This window comes from Micropterus dolomieu, linkage group LG11 (assembly GCF_021292245.1).
Source record: "Micropterus dolomieu isolate WLL.071019.BEF.003 ecotype Adirondacks linkage group LG11, ASM2129224v1, whole genome shotgun sequence".
Taxonomy (NCBI): Eukaryota; Metazoa; Chordata; class Actinopteri; order Centrarchiformes; family Centrarchidae; genus Micropterus; species Micropterus dolomieu.
This window is the reverse complement of record NC_060160.1, coordinates 13,636,788-13,653,690: the sequence shown is the minus strand read 5'-3', so window position 1 is coordinate 13,653,690 and position 16,903 is coordinate 13,636,788. Positions and strand designations below refer to the sequence as shown.

The following is a 16,903-nucleotide window of genomic DNA, read 5'->3' as shown; positions in this document are numbered from 1 at the left end:
CAGTCGTTACAGTCGTTAGGACTACCTGTGGCCAAGACTGAACGACCATCGTTGGTATCTTCACCTGAGGCCAATAGGTTACGTTTGTTGAGTTTCCTGGGAAGTGATGAAAGGACAGCGTTGTAAGTGGTGGCGTAGACCCCCTCCCCTGTTCAATGACGGCTTCTCAACCCTGGTGTAGATGGCTTCCTTGACACCTCTTTCAAACCATCCATCTTCTCTGTCTAAAATGTGCACCTGGTGGTCCTCAAACAAGTGTCCTCTGTCCTTCAGATGTAAGTAGACTGCAGAGTCTTGACCTGAGGAGTTGGCCCTTCTGTGTTGAGCCATGCGTTTGTGTAGTGTTTGTTTAGTCTCCCCAATGTACAGGTCTGTGCATTCCTCACTGCATTGGACCGCATACACTAGATTGCTTTTCTTGTGTTTGGGTGTGCGGTCTTTGGGGAGGTAGTCCTAACGACTGTAATGACTGTCGTCACAGCAACAAGGAACACTAACGAACCAGCGGTATCGATGACCAACGACCCCACTGAGGTTAAATAGCTGAGTTTCCCTGCCAGTCAGTCAGAACTGAAGAAGTCCTTTGGATGAGGGACGAAACGTCTTCCAGTATCTTCAACCAAGTCCAGTTGCCCTTGATTTTAACCTTCGTTGGATAACTATGACCTGGATGACTGAGAATCTTCATAGACGTCATCATGCTAGTTTCAATGTATTGCAGATACATATTTATTTCTTGCAACAAATAAGAATGTAACTTTGCAGACATGGTACTAAATGAAGAGCCATTTGGGAGCTGAAAGAGCCGGCTCTGAGAAAGGAACAGAGCGATAAGATGCAGCTCCCTTCAAAGAGCTAGAATTCCCATCACTAGTGGACCGACTGACACACTGACCACACCATCCCCTTAATTGTGCTATAGCATGGCTAAAGAACCTGAGGTTAAGAATGTCATACTTTCTTAGAAACCACAAACACTAAATTGCCATGTAATTATGTCTCTTAATCACAAACCACTTTTATTATCAATAGCCTACAGAAAAGATATTGTATCTGTACTTTTGCTGACAATATAAAACAGCAGGTCTTACAGGGGCAGCCAACCTTTACTCACTCTTGAGGGAGATAAAGGTGTTTACACTCACTTTACTTATCCCTTTATTGCAGGACTAATGTAAAAGCTGAGGTAAATGTTTGAATTTAGTCAAAACAAACCCATTAGGCTATACAGTATCTGGTGAGTCCACTATGTGTACTTTTAAGGAGCCACTTTACTAAAAACTCATTGTATTGTATATTCTTGTCAACTCATAGCTAATATATCACTTCTCTTCAGTTTCCTGCTTGAGACATTTGTGCTGTGAAATTCTAGAGAGTACTTTTTAAAGAATCTGAAGCTAACAGCCCCATTAACACCCAAAAGGGCCACGTTAACCTGATCTGTTTCCCTCTGGTGCGCACACATCGTCAGTTAAACAGTAAGGGTCATTGTGAAGAGGAATTCCCCACTACCGGCACAGTGAAGAGAGGCCTTTTTGTGTCATGGAAAGACATGATGCAGCACAGAGTACGCCTCCCACAGCTGTTGCCCAACCCTCTCTACCTGTAAAGCACTGACTGCTGTCGACTGTGTTAACCTTTAGAGTATTAAGTACGTCAGCTAAGACACAGGTGACCTTTATGACCTTGGATCCTTGTATATGTGCTTCTTAATGTTAAATATGTAGTGTTTTGTACAGGTCAGGAAGCACAAATCTCCTTTAAATAGTAAGCATGATTTTATTTATGTAGCCTTTTTATCCTTTGTGAGTGAACCTGTTCTTGCAAAACATGTTTTTGTCAGGTCAGGGTTGACAGTGTACCACATTCTAGCATCATAAAGAATGATTTAAATACATGTCACTAAGGTCATAAAGGCTTTCATGTATTATTATGTAGGATTTTGTATTTTATAGTCAAGTCAATACCAAATGAATGAGACTTCAGACATTTTGAGTCACTGCTGTCCTGTATTGTGAAATCTTTTGAAAAGAAAACAGCAAAGCAGTGGGGAATTTAGGAGAGATGAATAGATGATAAAAACATTGGGACACTATTTCATGTGTCTGTGTGTGTCTGATGTATAGCCCCACTTTGTTTCCCTAACATATTATCATTACATTCATGGAGCTAAGCATCTGTCTATCTGAAACAGAGTAAGAGTCTACAGCCATGCTAGTAGCTCTGTAAGGCTGTAGAAGGTGCTTTGAGCTAAATGCTAATGTCAACATACTAACATGCTTGCAGTGACAATGCTAACATGCTGATGTTTAGCAGGTATAATGTTTACCATGTTCACCATTGCGTTAGCATGCTAACTTTAGGTTATTAGCACAAACATAAACTAAACAAGTGGCTAAAAACCAAGATGATTGTAATTGATTGATTCAGAATAACAACAACATTCTGGAAATAAAGCCCTAATCCACTTCCTAGGTACCATCTTCACCCAGAACCTCAAGTGGAAGCTCAAGGTCAGCTCCCTCCCCAAGAAAGCCCAGCAAAGAACTTCCTGTGGCAGCCTAAGAAGTTCAACCTGCCAAAGACAATGATGGTGTTTGTCTAAGTGAGTCCATCCTCACCTCCTCCATCACCATCTGGTACGCTGCTGCCACTGCCACTGCCAAGGACAAGACAAGCTAGTGCTAAAAGTGAGTTATCTTCAGATGAATATGTAATGCAATCTGAACGTAATGTGTAAACAATCTAGCAGGTGCTACGTTTATAGCCTACATTGCAAATCTTGCTTGAGTTTCTGTTCCTGTGTTTGCATCCCAAGTGTGTAGCTCCTAAAATAAACAACACTAAACGTGGCTTTTAAGAATAAGTCTTTATGTATTTCTCTATGTGAAACAAATGGCTATTATACTACACAAATAGAAGCGGATACTGTAAGAGACAGAGACCATCTCTGAGAAATAAGTACAGAACATGAAAATACACATACCGGTATTATAGAACTGTAAATTATTGCTTGTTTTGCTACTTTGTTTTCTGGATTCCTACAATACAAGACACAATATTCATATTTCAACAGAAACAGTACAACAGTGACAAACATTAATATTGACCTTTTTAGTAGACGTTCCCCAGAAAAAAAAGAAACATTCAAACAGAGTCCATGTTGAACACAACACACTGACAGTTGGTTTTGATCGAGCATCTTGAGGACTTATTGTTACACAATTTTAATTTTTTTTTCCATTATAACATTGCCAAGAGAAGCTGTAACAAACTGCACACTGGGACTGGCCTCAGCAACAAAAAAAAAACACTTGGCATATGTACATAAATATACATTTTCATTTCAACTGTGACCAAAATGCACTCAGTTTTAAACACCATGACCACAGAGAGTAAAAAAATCTTCACGAGTGTCTTCCTCCTGCTGCTGGCTCCTTTCCCTTTATCACAATCCACCTCAGTAGTTCCACCAATCTGCTGTCTGCGTAGATAACCGAGACAGTTTTACTTAAGTGCCAATAAAACTGCACTCTGCCAACATGGTGCATTTCAAAGAGCTGCTTAACTTTCTCAGAAGGTAAGATGAATGTTTCTTGTGGACAAACACGAAAACAAAGACATTGAATTTGTTTTGCAGTGTCATCCTGCCGCATTTGAAACCTACAATGGTGCAGCACTGTCTTACATCTTTACAGTAGTACACTCCCATAGATCCAAAAGGCCTGAAATTCTCCGAGGTTCACTCTAGCAAAAAGGAAGTGGAGTGTTTCACTCACTGCAATATGCTGGTGAAAAGGCTAACCAGGTGTTCAGCTTGAGATAAAAGAAGAAAAAAAACACAAGAAAGAAACAGAGAAGAAATGCAATGTGCTTCCTACTTTGTCTCAAGAAAGAGTATTTTATGTGAAACAAACAAAACACTGACAATAAAGTGCTCACATGCAGACTTACTTGTCTTTTGCTTACAATTATTGTTATATAGCAAAAATGCATTTTCAGATTTCATGCTGCTGCCTAATGACAAATAAGATTTAGACTCACCGCTGACACCCAAAAACCCCTGTAAGGAAGCTTTGCTCATGTTGCTTCTAAAGCACTGAAATATTTCATTCAAGGAGTAGGTGAAACACTGATATCATTTGAGATGTGGGGAGAATTAATCAAAGCAAAGGAAAAGTATTTAAGTAAAGAGTTCATGCTATTCAGTGGAGATGTAGTTTCCACTGAATTAGATACTGAAAAAAAAAATAGTATATGTGCTAATATAAAATAAAAAATAATGCAATAAAATGTACTGCAGTTGTGTTGGGGATTATTTCTTTCTGCTCACTTTAACAATATACACCAGTGTCTCTTGAGTAAGAAAATTCTCAAGTTGTCATGACATTATGAGGTGAGTGAATGCTTTGGTTGAAACCTCATGAGATTACCTAATTTTCCCTTTTCTCAGCAAAATGCTTTCAGGTAAACTACAAAATCTAAAAGGACTATTTCTGCAAATCTACTGCTCAGCTATTTACAGCGAGAAGCAGCGCAGTATTCTGGTGCGCAGCAGGGGACGGTCGAGAGCCCCGCACTTGCTTGGAGATCTCAAGAGATACTCAGTGCAAAACAAGCAGTAGTTGGTTTCAGAAGAAAACCTGACACATAGAAAGTGGGTTTGATCAAACAACATAACCAAGACATTAAAGATGTGAATTACATCAAACAGCATCAGAAAAATAAAATCAGCATCCCAAACCCCTTTAAGGAAATGAGGGGGATGAACTGTCTCTGATCCATCAAATCCCAACGAAAGCGACAAATGCAAATTTGCCAACAAGTTGAAGACTCAACTGTGAATCTTGCCCCCAAGACGTCACTTTAAACTCGCACCTGCGTCAAAAGCTCTAGTCACACTATTTTCCTGTCATCACAAACAACAATAAAAAACACTTCAGCTCCTCATCTACAGAAGTAACTAAGCATGCAAAAGTGTTGGGGGTATCAAATACATAGTAAGAATACACATCTAGTAGTTCAGCAAAAAACAACACCTCTCCAAACAAAAAAGACTAAAAGCGCAAAACGAGCGAAAAAGTCAAACAACCACCACAACGTTGTTAGTCACATATGGCGCTTCGTGCTGTGTGTGATGTTAAATAGGTTCCTTTTTTTAAATATATCTTGTAAGTATTTGTGTTTCTGTACGTACATTTTTTTTGTAATACAGTATATACATGCAGACAAGAGCGGAAACATCACACACTCAATCTTGATGCAAGCTGAAGCGACAAATATGCAGCAGATATGAAAATGGATGAAAAAAAAGAAAAAATAGACATATATATATAACCTGAAAACACAATTTATTGTAAAAAAAAATGAAAGAAGAAAAAAAGTCTTTGTTTAGAGGTCTCGCCTGTACCTCAACCGAAGATTATTGTACACGCAAACTGTGAGACAAAAGGAGAGGTACAAGCTAACAAGCTACCTAACTAGCAAGCTATTGAGCAGGACTAGCAATGAGAGCTGAGTGTGTGTGATAAGTGACAGGTGCCTGCATTGGGACAGGTATTTCGACCCCTCTTGCTGAAAACGAGTGGGGTTGGTGGGGTGGAGGCAAGCATGCCCGCTGCTCCCCACGCTGTCCGCAGAATGTGATGAGTGTGTGTGTGATTCTCATCCATCCCCTTCAAGCCGCCTCATTCCATCGCCACGCTCCCCACAAACACCGTCTTCGAGCAATGTTTGTTGGTTTGTTTTTGCTTGTAGTTGAACTGAAATGAGGGGCATCAACGCTCTCTGTGAGTGCAGAGACGAGAGAGAGAGGGCAGGTGTGTTACGGGTTTAAGGGGCGGTTGGGGGCCGCGCCGGTGTTGGGGGGAGGCCTCTCTAGTTGAAGACTTTGGGGGGTCCGTCTGGGCGTCTGGTCTGGACAATCTGCTGCTTTGGCCGCACCGCCTCGTCCTCCTCCGTCTCGCTCTCGCACACGTGGACGACCACGCTGGGGGTGGACTCTGTCCCCGCATGTAGCTCATACTTTTCACCTGGAGGGGAGGGAAAGGAGGGAGTAGGGATGGAAAGAGGAAGTGGAAGGGTCGGAGGAAGAGCAGGAGTTATTTAAAAAATCTACATTTAATACCTGTATCTGACACTAAATATCTAAGAGGTTGTGGTGCAAGTGGTGCTACATTTATTCAACTACTGTACTTAAATAATACGACTGGCAATATTCTCATTGTCTTATTCATCTTACTGTCAACAAATCCCATGAAAAGATCCCTTGATATAAAATTGTTGTCCAAAAACAAAGGCACTGTAGTTTATTTTGATTTTATTTTGGCGAAGTACTCACTGGAGCACCAAATGCTTATTAATACACAGTTGAAAACAGTCCCCAACATTTACTCTTGTCTGAATATTGTTTGAATTTGTTTATTTAATAAAAAATTAAACTGAACATTTGCCGTCTTTTAAGATTTTAGCCTTCAGTAGGAAACTGAGTTTAGGGCTGAGAAAGTATTTAGAGACAGATTACCACATTGTTGGTGTTTGGTGTTTTTATGGAATTTGTTGATAACCAGAAAAATACAGAACATAAAAGCCTTATCCTTTAAGTGCAATTTTAAGGCACTTTACTTTAGATTTGATGCTACTTAAACCTTCAATCCACTAGTGTTCAGAGGGAATTATTGTACTTGCTCCACTACATCTACTTGACAGATAATTGTCAATGTTTACTTTATAGATTAAGACTTTGAAAAAGCTTATATAATAGTGATCAGTTACATATTTAACAACCAAAGAGTATAGATAAAACATTTAAATTCAGTAATATCAGTTATAATAATTGTTTGACATAATGTATACATAATCATCTGAGATTATGCATAATTTGTGCTTTGTCTAATGTATATATATAGCATCACTAACTTCAATTTAATATTGAATGCAGGAAATATTGAATGATTTTTGCTTGTGAAGGAGTAGAGTGAGAGGCTTCAGTGGTTCTGGTTGAAATAATTTGCACAAGTAGTTAATCATGTATTTAGTGTTACTATTTATTAAACATTGAGGATATTTTTACAACACAAAATAATCTACTGTTAGTCCATTGCACTGAATAGCAGGACTCAGGTGGACGGACATGGCTTCAAGAGAAAACAAAAAGACTTTCCTTGAAATAGTCCTGCCATTTGTCCAGGTGCCAAACTCGGCAGACTCAGATTGAAAACACACACTTGCTAGATTGTATCACAGTTGCCACGGACATGAGATCAGACAGCTGGCAGACAGGAGGAAATTGGTCTGGTAGGGTTTTGCTGTGGTGCCAAACAGAAAGACAGACAGTGAATAGAGTCCTGCTGTTACCGCAGAGAGTTGACAGAGGGAGTCAGCGCGCTGTGCTGTAGCCCAACGCTAATCTGATTTCAGATGCCAGGATGTGAGGCCAGGAACAAAGCCATTTCCTGATTCCTCATGTTGCTATGGTAACAGCCGAATGTTTCAAGAGTGATCTTCTGGTCTGGACTGTGTGTGTCTGGGTGTGTGGGTACGTGGAGAGTTTAATGATGATTTGGTTTATGATAAAAAAAATTTTTTTTAAAGAGATAGAGATAGAGAAAAAGATAGTAGTGTTCACGTGAACACAGACTAATAAGCAGGCTAATGTTTTCCACATTATCCACATGAGCATACCCACATATGCAAACACAGAGCGACATTGTGGACCTGACACACCTTTTCGTGTGTTAGGTGACATTTTATAAAAGTTGCTGCAATCTCAAATCTTTTTGACAAGGCAAAACATCCCTAAATTGAATAAAGGACAGAGCCACTAATGGTACCCTAACCTCTGATAGTGTAAACCCACAAACTAATCTAGTTAGTTAATAATGTTCTCCTTGTCGTTGGACATAATGTTGGTTTCCTATATTGAAGGTAGTAAGCTTTTTAGCAAGATATGTTAACTAACAAATTGTAGCTTGTGTTAGAGTGGATTGACACCGTTTGATGTATTTTTGGTTTGGAAAGGCTATAAGAAGACTTCCATCATTGACCATCCAAACTCTTAAAACTGAGTATCATCACAGGTACTACACACAAATAGGGGCACTAATGCTCCTTAGAGAAGTCAGAATGGAGCACGGGGGTTAATCACCCTTGACATTGACAGATGCAATGTGGATTTAATATACAGGCTTCAAGCTGGTTTTAAATTTTTGTGGTGTTGCTGCTTGACCAAGACATGCAAACTACCACTGGAGCAGGAAATTCTAAGTACAAACATACAAATGCTACTCAATTCATAATGACTATTTTTTATGTAAATTAATACTGCCTCCCAGACCTTACTGTCAAGTCAAGAATAAAACATTGATGATTCAAAGTCCACTCCAATTCCTTTGTCCAAATTGGTTGCTAGACACATCTAATAACCTTTCTATAACACCCTGCTGAGGAGCGTGAAATTACTTCCTGTTTATTTCGAGGAGACTGTTCACAGATGACTGACTCACATTATACACAGTTTCCTGTGTGTTGTTTGTGTGAATGTCTGTGTATATGTGTGGAAGTATACTGCACAAGCTTGTTCAACGTAGTTACTGACCAGGTCCTAGCTTGGCTACTGCACACAGCAGGTCGTAGTTGATGACGGGCGTAGCGTCTTCGCTCTGGCTCCAGCCCACAGGAGGCGAGGCAGGCGGCGAGATCAGAAACTGTTTGACGGGCTGGGGAGGGGCCAGGTACGATTTGTCAACGTTCTCGTCACCGTTCTGGACCTATCGGAGAGGAGATGACAACTGATAAAACCTGTAATGCTCCAAAGAGGAGATCAGAGTGATGTGAAGTGGGTGAAGCTGTTGAATTCCTCTGGAAGAATATTTCATGTATCCATTTCTAACATGTACACCTGTCTCGTGGTTCACTGGTTCAATACACTGGATAGAGGACATAGCTGCAATTAGCTTCATGCCATACTGCCTGTGGAAAGTGACAAGATCCGGACTCTATTTAAAGGCAGTAGACATGTATTTACTTTTTTTTTTAACTTTGAAACAATTGCGCAAACCTCGACAATCGGGTAAAATTGGGATAGTTGTTCCTGTACTTTTTAAGGATATGTAACTAGGATACCTAAAAGCAAAAAATAGCATATTAGTTTTTCACACAGCTTTAGTCTATTAGTCTCAAATTTAAGGCTCCTTCCCATGAAGGGATTTTGGTGTTTTGATAGCTGCCAATTGCCATAATTACAATACCTACATGTGGCATCTGTCTGAGCAGTAAAATCCTTAATCCTCTTACATCAAAGTACTGAGAGGTGCAGCAGGGGTCATGGCTGGTGATATATTTGTGATAAAATGGGCAACAATTTTAAGTAGACTTATGGTTTCCTAGGAAGCAGGAATTAGATGATTTGCAGGCCAAATGACATAAAAACATCTATCTTACATATGGCTGTTGTTTTAACATACCTTCAATGGCTACATTTAAATAGGTTGTCTGGACTTGCTATACATTAAAATCCAGTCATTTAAATGCTGAAACAATGGTTATATGTTATCATTGCTCTTATTATTTTGTGTTTGTACTAGAAAGAGACTTCACTTTATTTTTATTTCACTTTCTCCCCCAAAGGCACCACACATACCTGCACATACATGCAGCTACGATGAAAGAGAAATCAAGAATTCATGTGTTCAATCATATGATTGAAGGTTTGAAAAGAGGCTTGGTGGGTTGAGAATGTATGTACGGCTGAGAGAAGAGAGCCAAAAAAAATATCTATAAAAGAAAGGAGGAAATGAAAGGAGAGGTTTTTTTGTCCTTGTTGTGTGTGTGGATGTCACAGTGAATGATGCATTACATTTATTCATTTAGGTGACACTTTTTTATCCAAAGTGACTTACAATCACTGTTTGTGTCACAGTGGGGAAAAGGCATTTGTCTTATACACTGCATTACCACCACCCCATGCTCTATAGCATAACTCTCTATGAAAATAAGCACTGCTCTTCCTTAGATGGTCCAGGTCCCAGGCCCCCTGCCTGCCCTTTCCCAGAGCCCTTTACTGACACTCACTTGGGCAAAGTAGAGTTTGAGCTTCTGGCCGTTGAACTCTGTCTCGTGCAGCTCGATGCGAGCGCGGGCAGCAGCTTCTGGGGTACTGAAGTTGATCCGGACTCTCCGGAAGCTTTTGAACATCTGGAAATTCGTTTGTTCATCATAGATCCTAAACAACGCCTCAAACCTCTCCTGTAGAGGATAAAACAAGAAAAGAGTACAAATGCGATAAGAGATTAAAAGATATTTATGTTTAATGACATGTTGTTTAGTGTCTTGTCATTTGTGAGGATATATTGAAGAGACTGTGGGAGGTAATCCCCACTATCTGTTCTGGATAAAACACATTTGAGTAATAATGTGACAGGATATCAACAGCAAGTAGGCATAGGTTACAAATAGGGCTGCAACCAAGTAATATTAATTATCGACTAAACTGTGTATTAATAAATTCTTTATTCATTTCTCTTTAGAAAATGGCAAAAAATGTCAACAATGTTGCAATTTCCCAGAGCCCATGGTGAAGTCCAAAACCCAAAGATGCTCAATTGACACAAATATAAAACAGAGGAAAGTAACAAAACTCCCCACATTTGACAAGCTAGAACCAGCAAATCTTCTGCATTTTTGCTTGACAAAATTACGTAAGCAATTACTTGATAATAATCTTAATCTTCTGTTGAATGCCAAATTGATTAACCAACTGACTGAGTGGTTGCTTTCTGGTAAAATGTCCCCTGTAGCAGCTCAGTCAATATCATGTTCTATTTAACATTTTCATTTTATATACAAACCTTCATATTTCATAAGAAAAGGTTATCAAATATTCTAAATAAAAGTATTTTGTGTAAATATTCAACACAAACTATGTCATATCTGCTCTATTTATGTATTATACACTGACACCTCTGTCTGAGAACTGGTGTGACTCTAACTGCTCGGTAAACATTTAATTTGCTATTGAGTTCATAGGCAAATTAGATTTCCAATTTCCAATCATTTTCCTGCAATCTTCCCTGATGACTGACAGTCCTGTTTCCTCACTCTCCCTAACTCTGTTATTTATTTATTTTCTCAGACCCCATCCCCCCACCCCCACCGCGCACCCCACTTTGTCTTTAACTATTCACACATGATATATACACATCTTTTATATTTTCTCCTCAATCATTTAAATGGTACCCAGGTTGAGCCTCCTCAGCTGTGAACTCAATTAAGCAGCTCAGTAGGAGGGCGAAAGGAAAAGGAAAAAGGCCACTGGGAGAGCTGGTTTCTGAGTAGTCGGTAGTGCTATTCTTTGTCTTCTAGCAAACCATTTCCCAGCACAGGGGGAAATGTGACTATGAAATCAAGCCTTCTTTCCAAGAACATGTTTTATGCAGACATTTACACAAAATACCAGGCTAATGATCATTCTTTTCCTATTTCCTTTGAATTTTTCATGCGCCCAATTTCCTGAAAGCCACATGTGTGCAGTCAGTGGCATCAGTATCAACTGGTAAGCGCAACTATCAAATCCGCCTATGATTGTGTTATTGCGTGACAGCCTTTGTCTGACTATATTTTCATTTCTCTTTCAGGCAGTGGGAAACACAAGACTGACATACTCCCACAACACTACCATTGTTCGTCTGACACAGCACCTCTCACCACGATGGAAAAGGTGTGTGTTACCTGGAGGAACACAGGCACATGCCGACTGTGAGGTCTGCCTCTGCCCATTTGTGACAGTTTAGTGATGGCATACACCAGGTACCGGTGAACACTGAAGTGAGTGCTCGGTTCTGTCTCTGTGTCCTTCTGATAAGTCCATATCATGTTTGACATTTTGTGAAGATATTCACTTTACTAATATGAGACAAGGAAAAGCAGAATATCCTCACATTTGAGAAGTTGGAACCATCAAATTGTTTGGTATGTTTGCTTGGAATTGGGCAACTAATTGATTCACCTTTGAGTTATTTAATACTACATTGCAATATGTTACTTCAGGACTGGATGGTAAAGTAAAAGACATCTTTGAAAGTAAGATGCAATGTAAGAATATAGCTGTATATTATCATTCTACCATTTTATAATCCTTGATGAATGTCTGTTTCACTACAGGTAAGTACTTTTAGCAATAGCTAGTATGAGAACATGCTTTAAAATACAGGGTGCATTCTGCATCTCTGCAGAGAAGTCACATCATCACCCTGTCTGACACATGCAGAGTTGTTAATGACTGAGCAAGCTGTGAACCACAGTTATGCTGCAGTGTGGTGTACACTGTGGTAAAATAATTTGCATTTAAAGAATAAACAGATTAACGCTTTTACTCATAATCCTCCCTCCCTTTGCGTTTGATTTCCAGTTCTTCTCCCCATGTAAGTGCATCTGGTCTTCCCTCGGGGTAGCTGGCTAAACTTCAGAGCTGACTTCACCTCCAGGCTCTGTGATACCATTTTTAGTCAGGTTTCTAGTTCACCATAGAAGGCGCATTCTAAAGAAGCAAGGAAAAGAGGTCAAGTCAGGAATGTGTGAATACCTTGACTCCTTTTATGCGTTTTAGGGGAAAATTACCAACATACTTAAAAATTAGAAAGCTACGATCCAAGGCCAGAGGAGAGGAAAGAAAGTCACTCACCAAGATACAGTGACAGCCAAGGGTTAAGTGTGCTCATTTAAAATTGATTCTCTCATCCCCACAGACAACACAGCCAACAGCAAAATAGTTGTTAACCAAATAGCTTCCTTTCTTTAACTGTGCATAAAAAGCAGAAGAAACAACATGTCAAAATGTTGTATTACAGAGGTTAAAGGGTGACTTTCAGTGGTTTCAGCAACCCAATAAGACACAGTTTTTAGACAGTTTTTATATTCACATTCTCTAAAATCGACGGTGTTGCTGATTGTTTAGCCACCTGGGGGCAGTGCAACAAGCTCTAAACACAACATTCATATACTATTAGCTTTAAAAGTTGATACGAACAAAATGTTAGCAAACAGATGCTTAGTCACGTGTCAAGCAGACCCAGCGCAACATTCATTTGAATTAAGTTTGTCCCACATTGGCTCTTTTTTTAAGCTTTGTTTTCTGTCAGGTGGCACGATGGTGCAGTGGTCAGCCCCGGTTACCCCAGCCTTTCTGTGTGGCGTTTGCATGTTCTCCCTGTGTCTGCGTGGGTTCTCTCTGGGTACCTCCCACCATCCAAAGACATGTGGACTAGCTTGATTGGTGTTAATTTGTCTATGTATGGACTGGTGAACTGTCCAGGGTGTTGCCTGATGTCAGCTGGGATTGGCTCCTGCGACCCTGTACACCCTGTGATAAGCGGTTGACAATGGATGGATGGATGTTTTCTGTCCTGACAAAAACATCTGGCTCTTTAGCTGTTAAATGCTCCACTATGTTTACTGGCTAGTTGCTAACAGGTAACATTAGCATAACGCCGGTTTATCACTGAAAACAGCTGTCTTTTGTGTCTGGAAAGGGTAAAGCTGCAAACAATTAGCTAAAAAATTCTAAAAAGCTCCCTAGAATTGAATAGTTTTTTACTGTGATCCCTTTCACATCACCAGTATTTTTGCATTATGCAGCTTTAAGGACTTCAGGCAAATAATTACCAAATTTGGGGAATAAAATCTGGGATGGTAGCATGAAAATGTCATAGCACAATCTTGGCCAAAACTCAGTTGGTATATGTTATCTTTAATTGAATAGCTCATGTAGCAACATTACAATCAAACTCCTAGTTAAATTTTTTTAGCATTTTACAGCAACCAGCTATTGTTTGTTTGCAAACTTTTCTGATTTGGGTTTAAGCATAAGTAGCTTGAAAATGACAACAAAGCACTTGTTTGGTCTATCTGCAAAGCCCACTTAAGCCCTTATTCAAATTCAAATCATGAATTTTCCATGAGTCTCAGCCAGCTACTATGACTCACATGTCATCAAACTCCATATGTGATAACCGGTAGTTTTTCCTCTCTTTGTCACACACATACACACACACACACACACACACACACACACACACACACACACACACACACACACACAGTGGGTACTTCCTTCACCTCAATTGATGTTTTGGCATGACTGATGTCCGTAATCGCCAAGATCACCTTCCATAATAGTATGTACTGTTTGTTTTTAACCCGGCACACTGTCGCTGATCCACCCATGGCCGACTGGTGTATAACAAGTGAGCTTGCTTGATCACTTATTTATATGGTCTCTATGAGTGGACATCCTGAGGGAATGAGAGGAGGAAGAGGAGGGGAAACGAGGAAAAGGAGAGGGGTGTTGAGTTACACGGGGCTGAAAAGTGGCCTTCTCATCTGCCATCGCAATGTTCGCTGCGGCGACCCACTGCCTTTGTTCTCTTTGTGCATGGTGTGTGTGTGTGTGTGAGAGAGAGAGAGAGAGAGACTTTGTGCACAATGTGTTCAGGATTCTTCACTGTTAGTTAGCTGGTATTTCTGTAGGTATCCACTAGCATTCTGTACCCACGCAGATGCATGATAAAATAATGTGGCAGGTAGCAGCATCAGTATCTAAGCACAACTGTAGGATGGCTGTTCACCTGTCAGTAGAGATAGACAGGTTTTAACACACACACACACACACACACACACACACACACACACACACACACTGATCCAAGCACCTGCTTCTACTATATTTGCAGTGAGCGAGAGCTGTAGGACAGCAGGTGAGAGAGGAGAAGATGACAGCATGTTCTTGTTTTTCATTCTCAACAAGGCGAATAACATCTATTGAAGAAGCTGGATGAAAATGTGTTTTTTCTCACATACAGTTACTAGTTAGAAAATAAAAGAAAACTGGACATACTTGGAGAACAAATAAGGGGATTTGTATTTTATTTTTTTTACACCTAACGTCCTCCTCATGACTCTCTCTCATATTAAAGTGCATGTTTTACTCACAGGTTTTGTTTATCTAACAAGAGACATCTGATGTCTTTAGGATGGAGACAGTCGAGAGGAGGAGGTGTGAAGTCACAGCTCTTAAATAGCCGACAACTTGACTTGATTGAAACAACAAATGCTGTCATTGTTGCTGACTGCACGTTTCTCCATGTCACCTTTACATAACACCCAAGGGTGCACCTGAACAGGCTGAATTCACTTCCTTTCCTGTTCTAGGATGGTATCTTTATCTCAGCCATGGTGTTTGCAGAACTGAGCTAGCCTGGGGCCCGTTTTTACCAAACATGACAATCTTTTCCACTCACATTAATTTTGACACATTTCACTAATAACAATTGCCATACTTGCAAACAATGCATTAGAATGTGAGAGCCTTGTAGAATACCCAATGTATCTAAAAATATGCGAGCAACAACCATTTGTGAAATGTGACACTGGAATATAATAACAGCTTAGAGGAAACGTTTTTTTAAAAAGATGACGAAAGGAAATGTTTTCTTGTTGCATCAGTAGAAAGGGAAATATACCATACTTTAGGCTCTGTGTCTTCAGTTTCTACAGACTTTCACCAAGATGAAAGTGGCAATTTTGTCCTGGATATTATTTGCCCATGCACCCCAAAAGCTGTCATATTTCCTGATGCAAGAGCACAACTATCACTACAGTTTACAGTGAACAAAGTGCTCTTGATAGCTCACACAATGCTTCTGGTTGTAGAAAGTGAAAATTGGGATAAAGTGCAAATGAGCTGCTGTTAATGTGCCACAGTTCTTCACAGTAAAAAAGTAAAAATATTAACCAATTTTGCATTATTACATATGAGCCCTATTTATACTGTTATATATAAAGAGAAGTGCAATAAATCATCTGTGAATGCTGACATTCCTTCAGGTTACTGTTGTGGCAAAGCCCACATGCCCTGAAGGGAAAACTGAGATCAAGAAAGAACATACAAAAGGGCCCAACAAAAGATACTCGAAAGCCAACAAGCACAATAAAAATCCACTGTGGAGAGATGTAAAGCTTGCTAGTGAACTGTAGCCCTCTGATGGGCCATCATTCAGCAGATTGCCTCTTGGGTAATGAGGCAGTTATGTTCCTGAAGGTAATGGAAAGGCTGTCATCACGGTGGCAACAGGACACGTCTGTGGGCATGACTCACATTCAGAGGCTCAGGGAGGCAGCAAGCGCAGAGCCACCTACTGGTCCCGACACACAATCATCTGAACAAAAGATTGGTCGGGATGAGGTGCAGGGTTACTGGGGCATCCGGGGCAAAGTCTGTTGGCATGACAATAAACCGAAGTGATTGAAAGAACAGTGCAGACGCAAACAGGGTACAGGAAAGGAGATAAAGCTAAGGAAATAAATACCATTTACAGTATATTGACTTCATACCTCTTCCAGGTAATGAACCAGTCAAGTGAATGAGTTGAACCCTAAGTGTTTTCCCAGCTTATGTAAAGGAAGGATTACATTTCTTCCACGTGTAGAGATCACTTACAATTAGCAGAACTTCAGGTCCATCCTGTTCTGTTAGTGCGGTAAAGACAATGATGGATAAACATGCACCGAATCCAACTTCAGTTGCACCGAAATGTCCACACAATCGCTAGATTCTGAATGTTTTCTCAGCATATTGTGCTCAAATTGTGATGTTACACAGAAACTCCAACATGCCGTCGACTTCCATTGTTGCCGCTGTCAACTCTTTGTGCAGATTAGGGTGTTAAATAAGGCTCACATATTCAACTGTTTGTTCTCTGTCACTTTTGAGAGTGAACAAGTCACATCAGCTGAAACACACTGAAATGTCCCATCATTCCTTTGATCAGCCATGTGTCTAAAAATACAATAAGCACTCACAAAAAGGCAAAAAAAAATCTTGCTCAATTTTTATTACAAAACAAAGCTT

At 40.0% G+C, this 16,903-nt stretch overlaps 1 protein-coding gene across 2 annotated transcripts in view; it reads right to left on the bottom strand.

The window, feature by feature from the left end:
• Nucleotides 1–2,903: 2,903 nt before the first annotated feature.
• The window catches only part of rcan3 (regulator of calcineurin 3), a 42,081-nt gene continuing 28,081 nt past the window's right edge, over nucleotides 2,904–16,903 (bottom strand). For both annotated transcript variants that reach the window (XM_046061699.1, XM_046061700.1), the window contains 3 exons: nucleotides 10,072–10,245; nucleotides 8,597–8,768; nucleotides 2,904–6,032 (listed from right to left, as the gene is read on the bottom strand). In XM_046061699.1, the coding sequence (XP_045917655.1) occupies nucleotides 5,878–6,032; nucleotides 8,597–8,768; nucleotides 10,072–10,245 (501 nt within the window). In that variant the 3' untranslated portion in view covers nucleotides 2,904–5,877. The remainder of the gene's footprint in view (nucleotides 6,033–8,596; nucleotides 8,769–10,071; nucleotides 10,246–16,903) is intronic.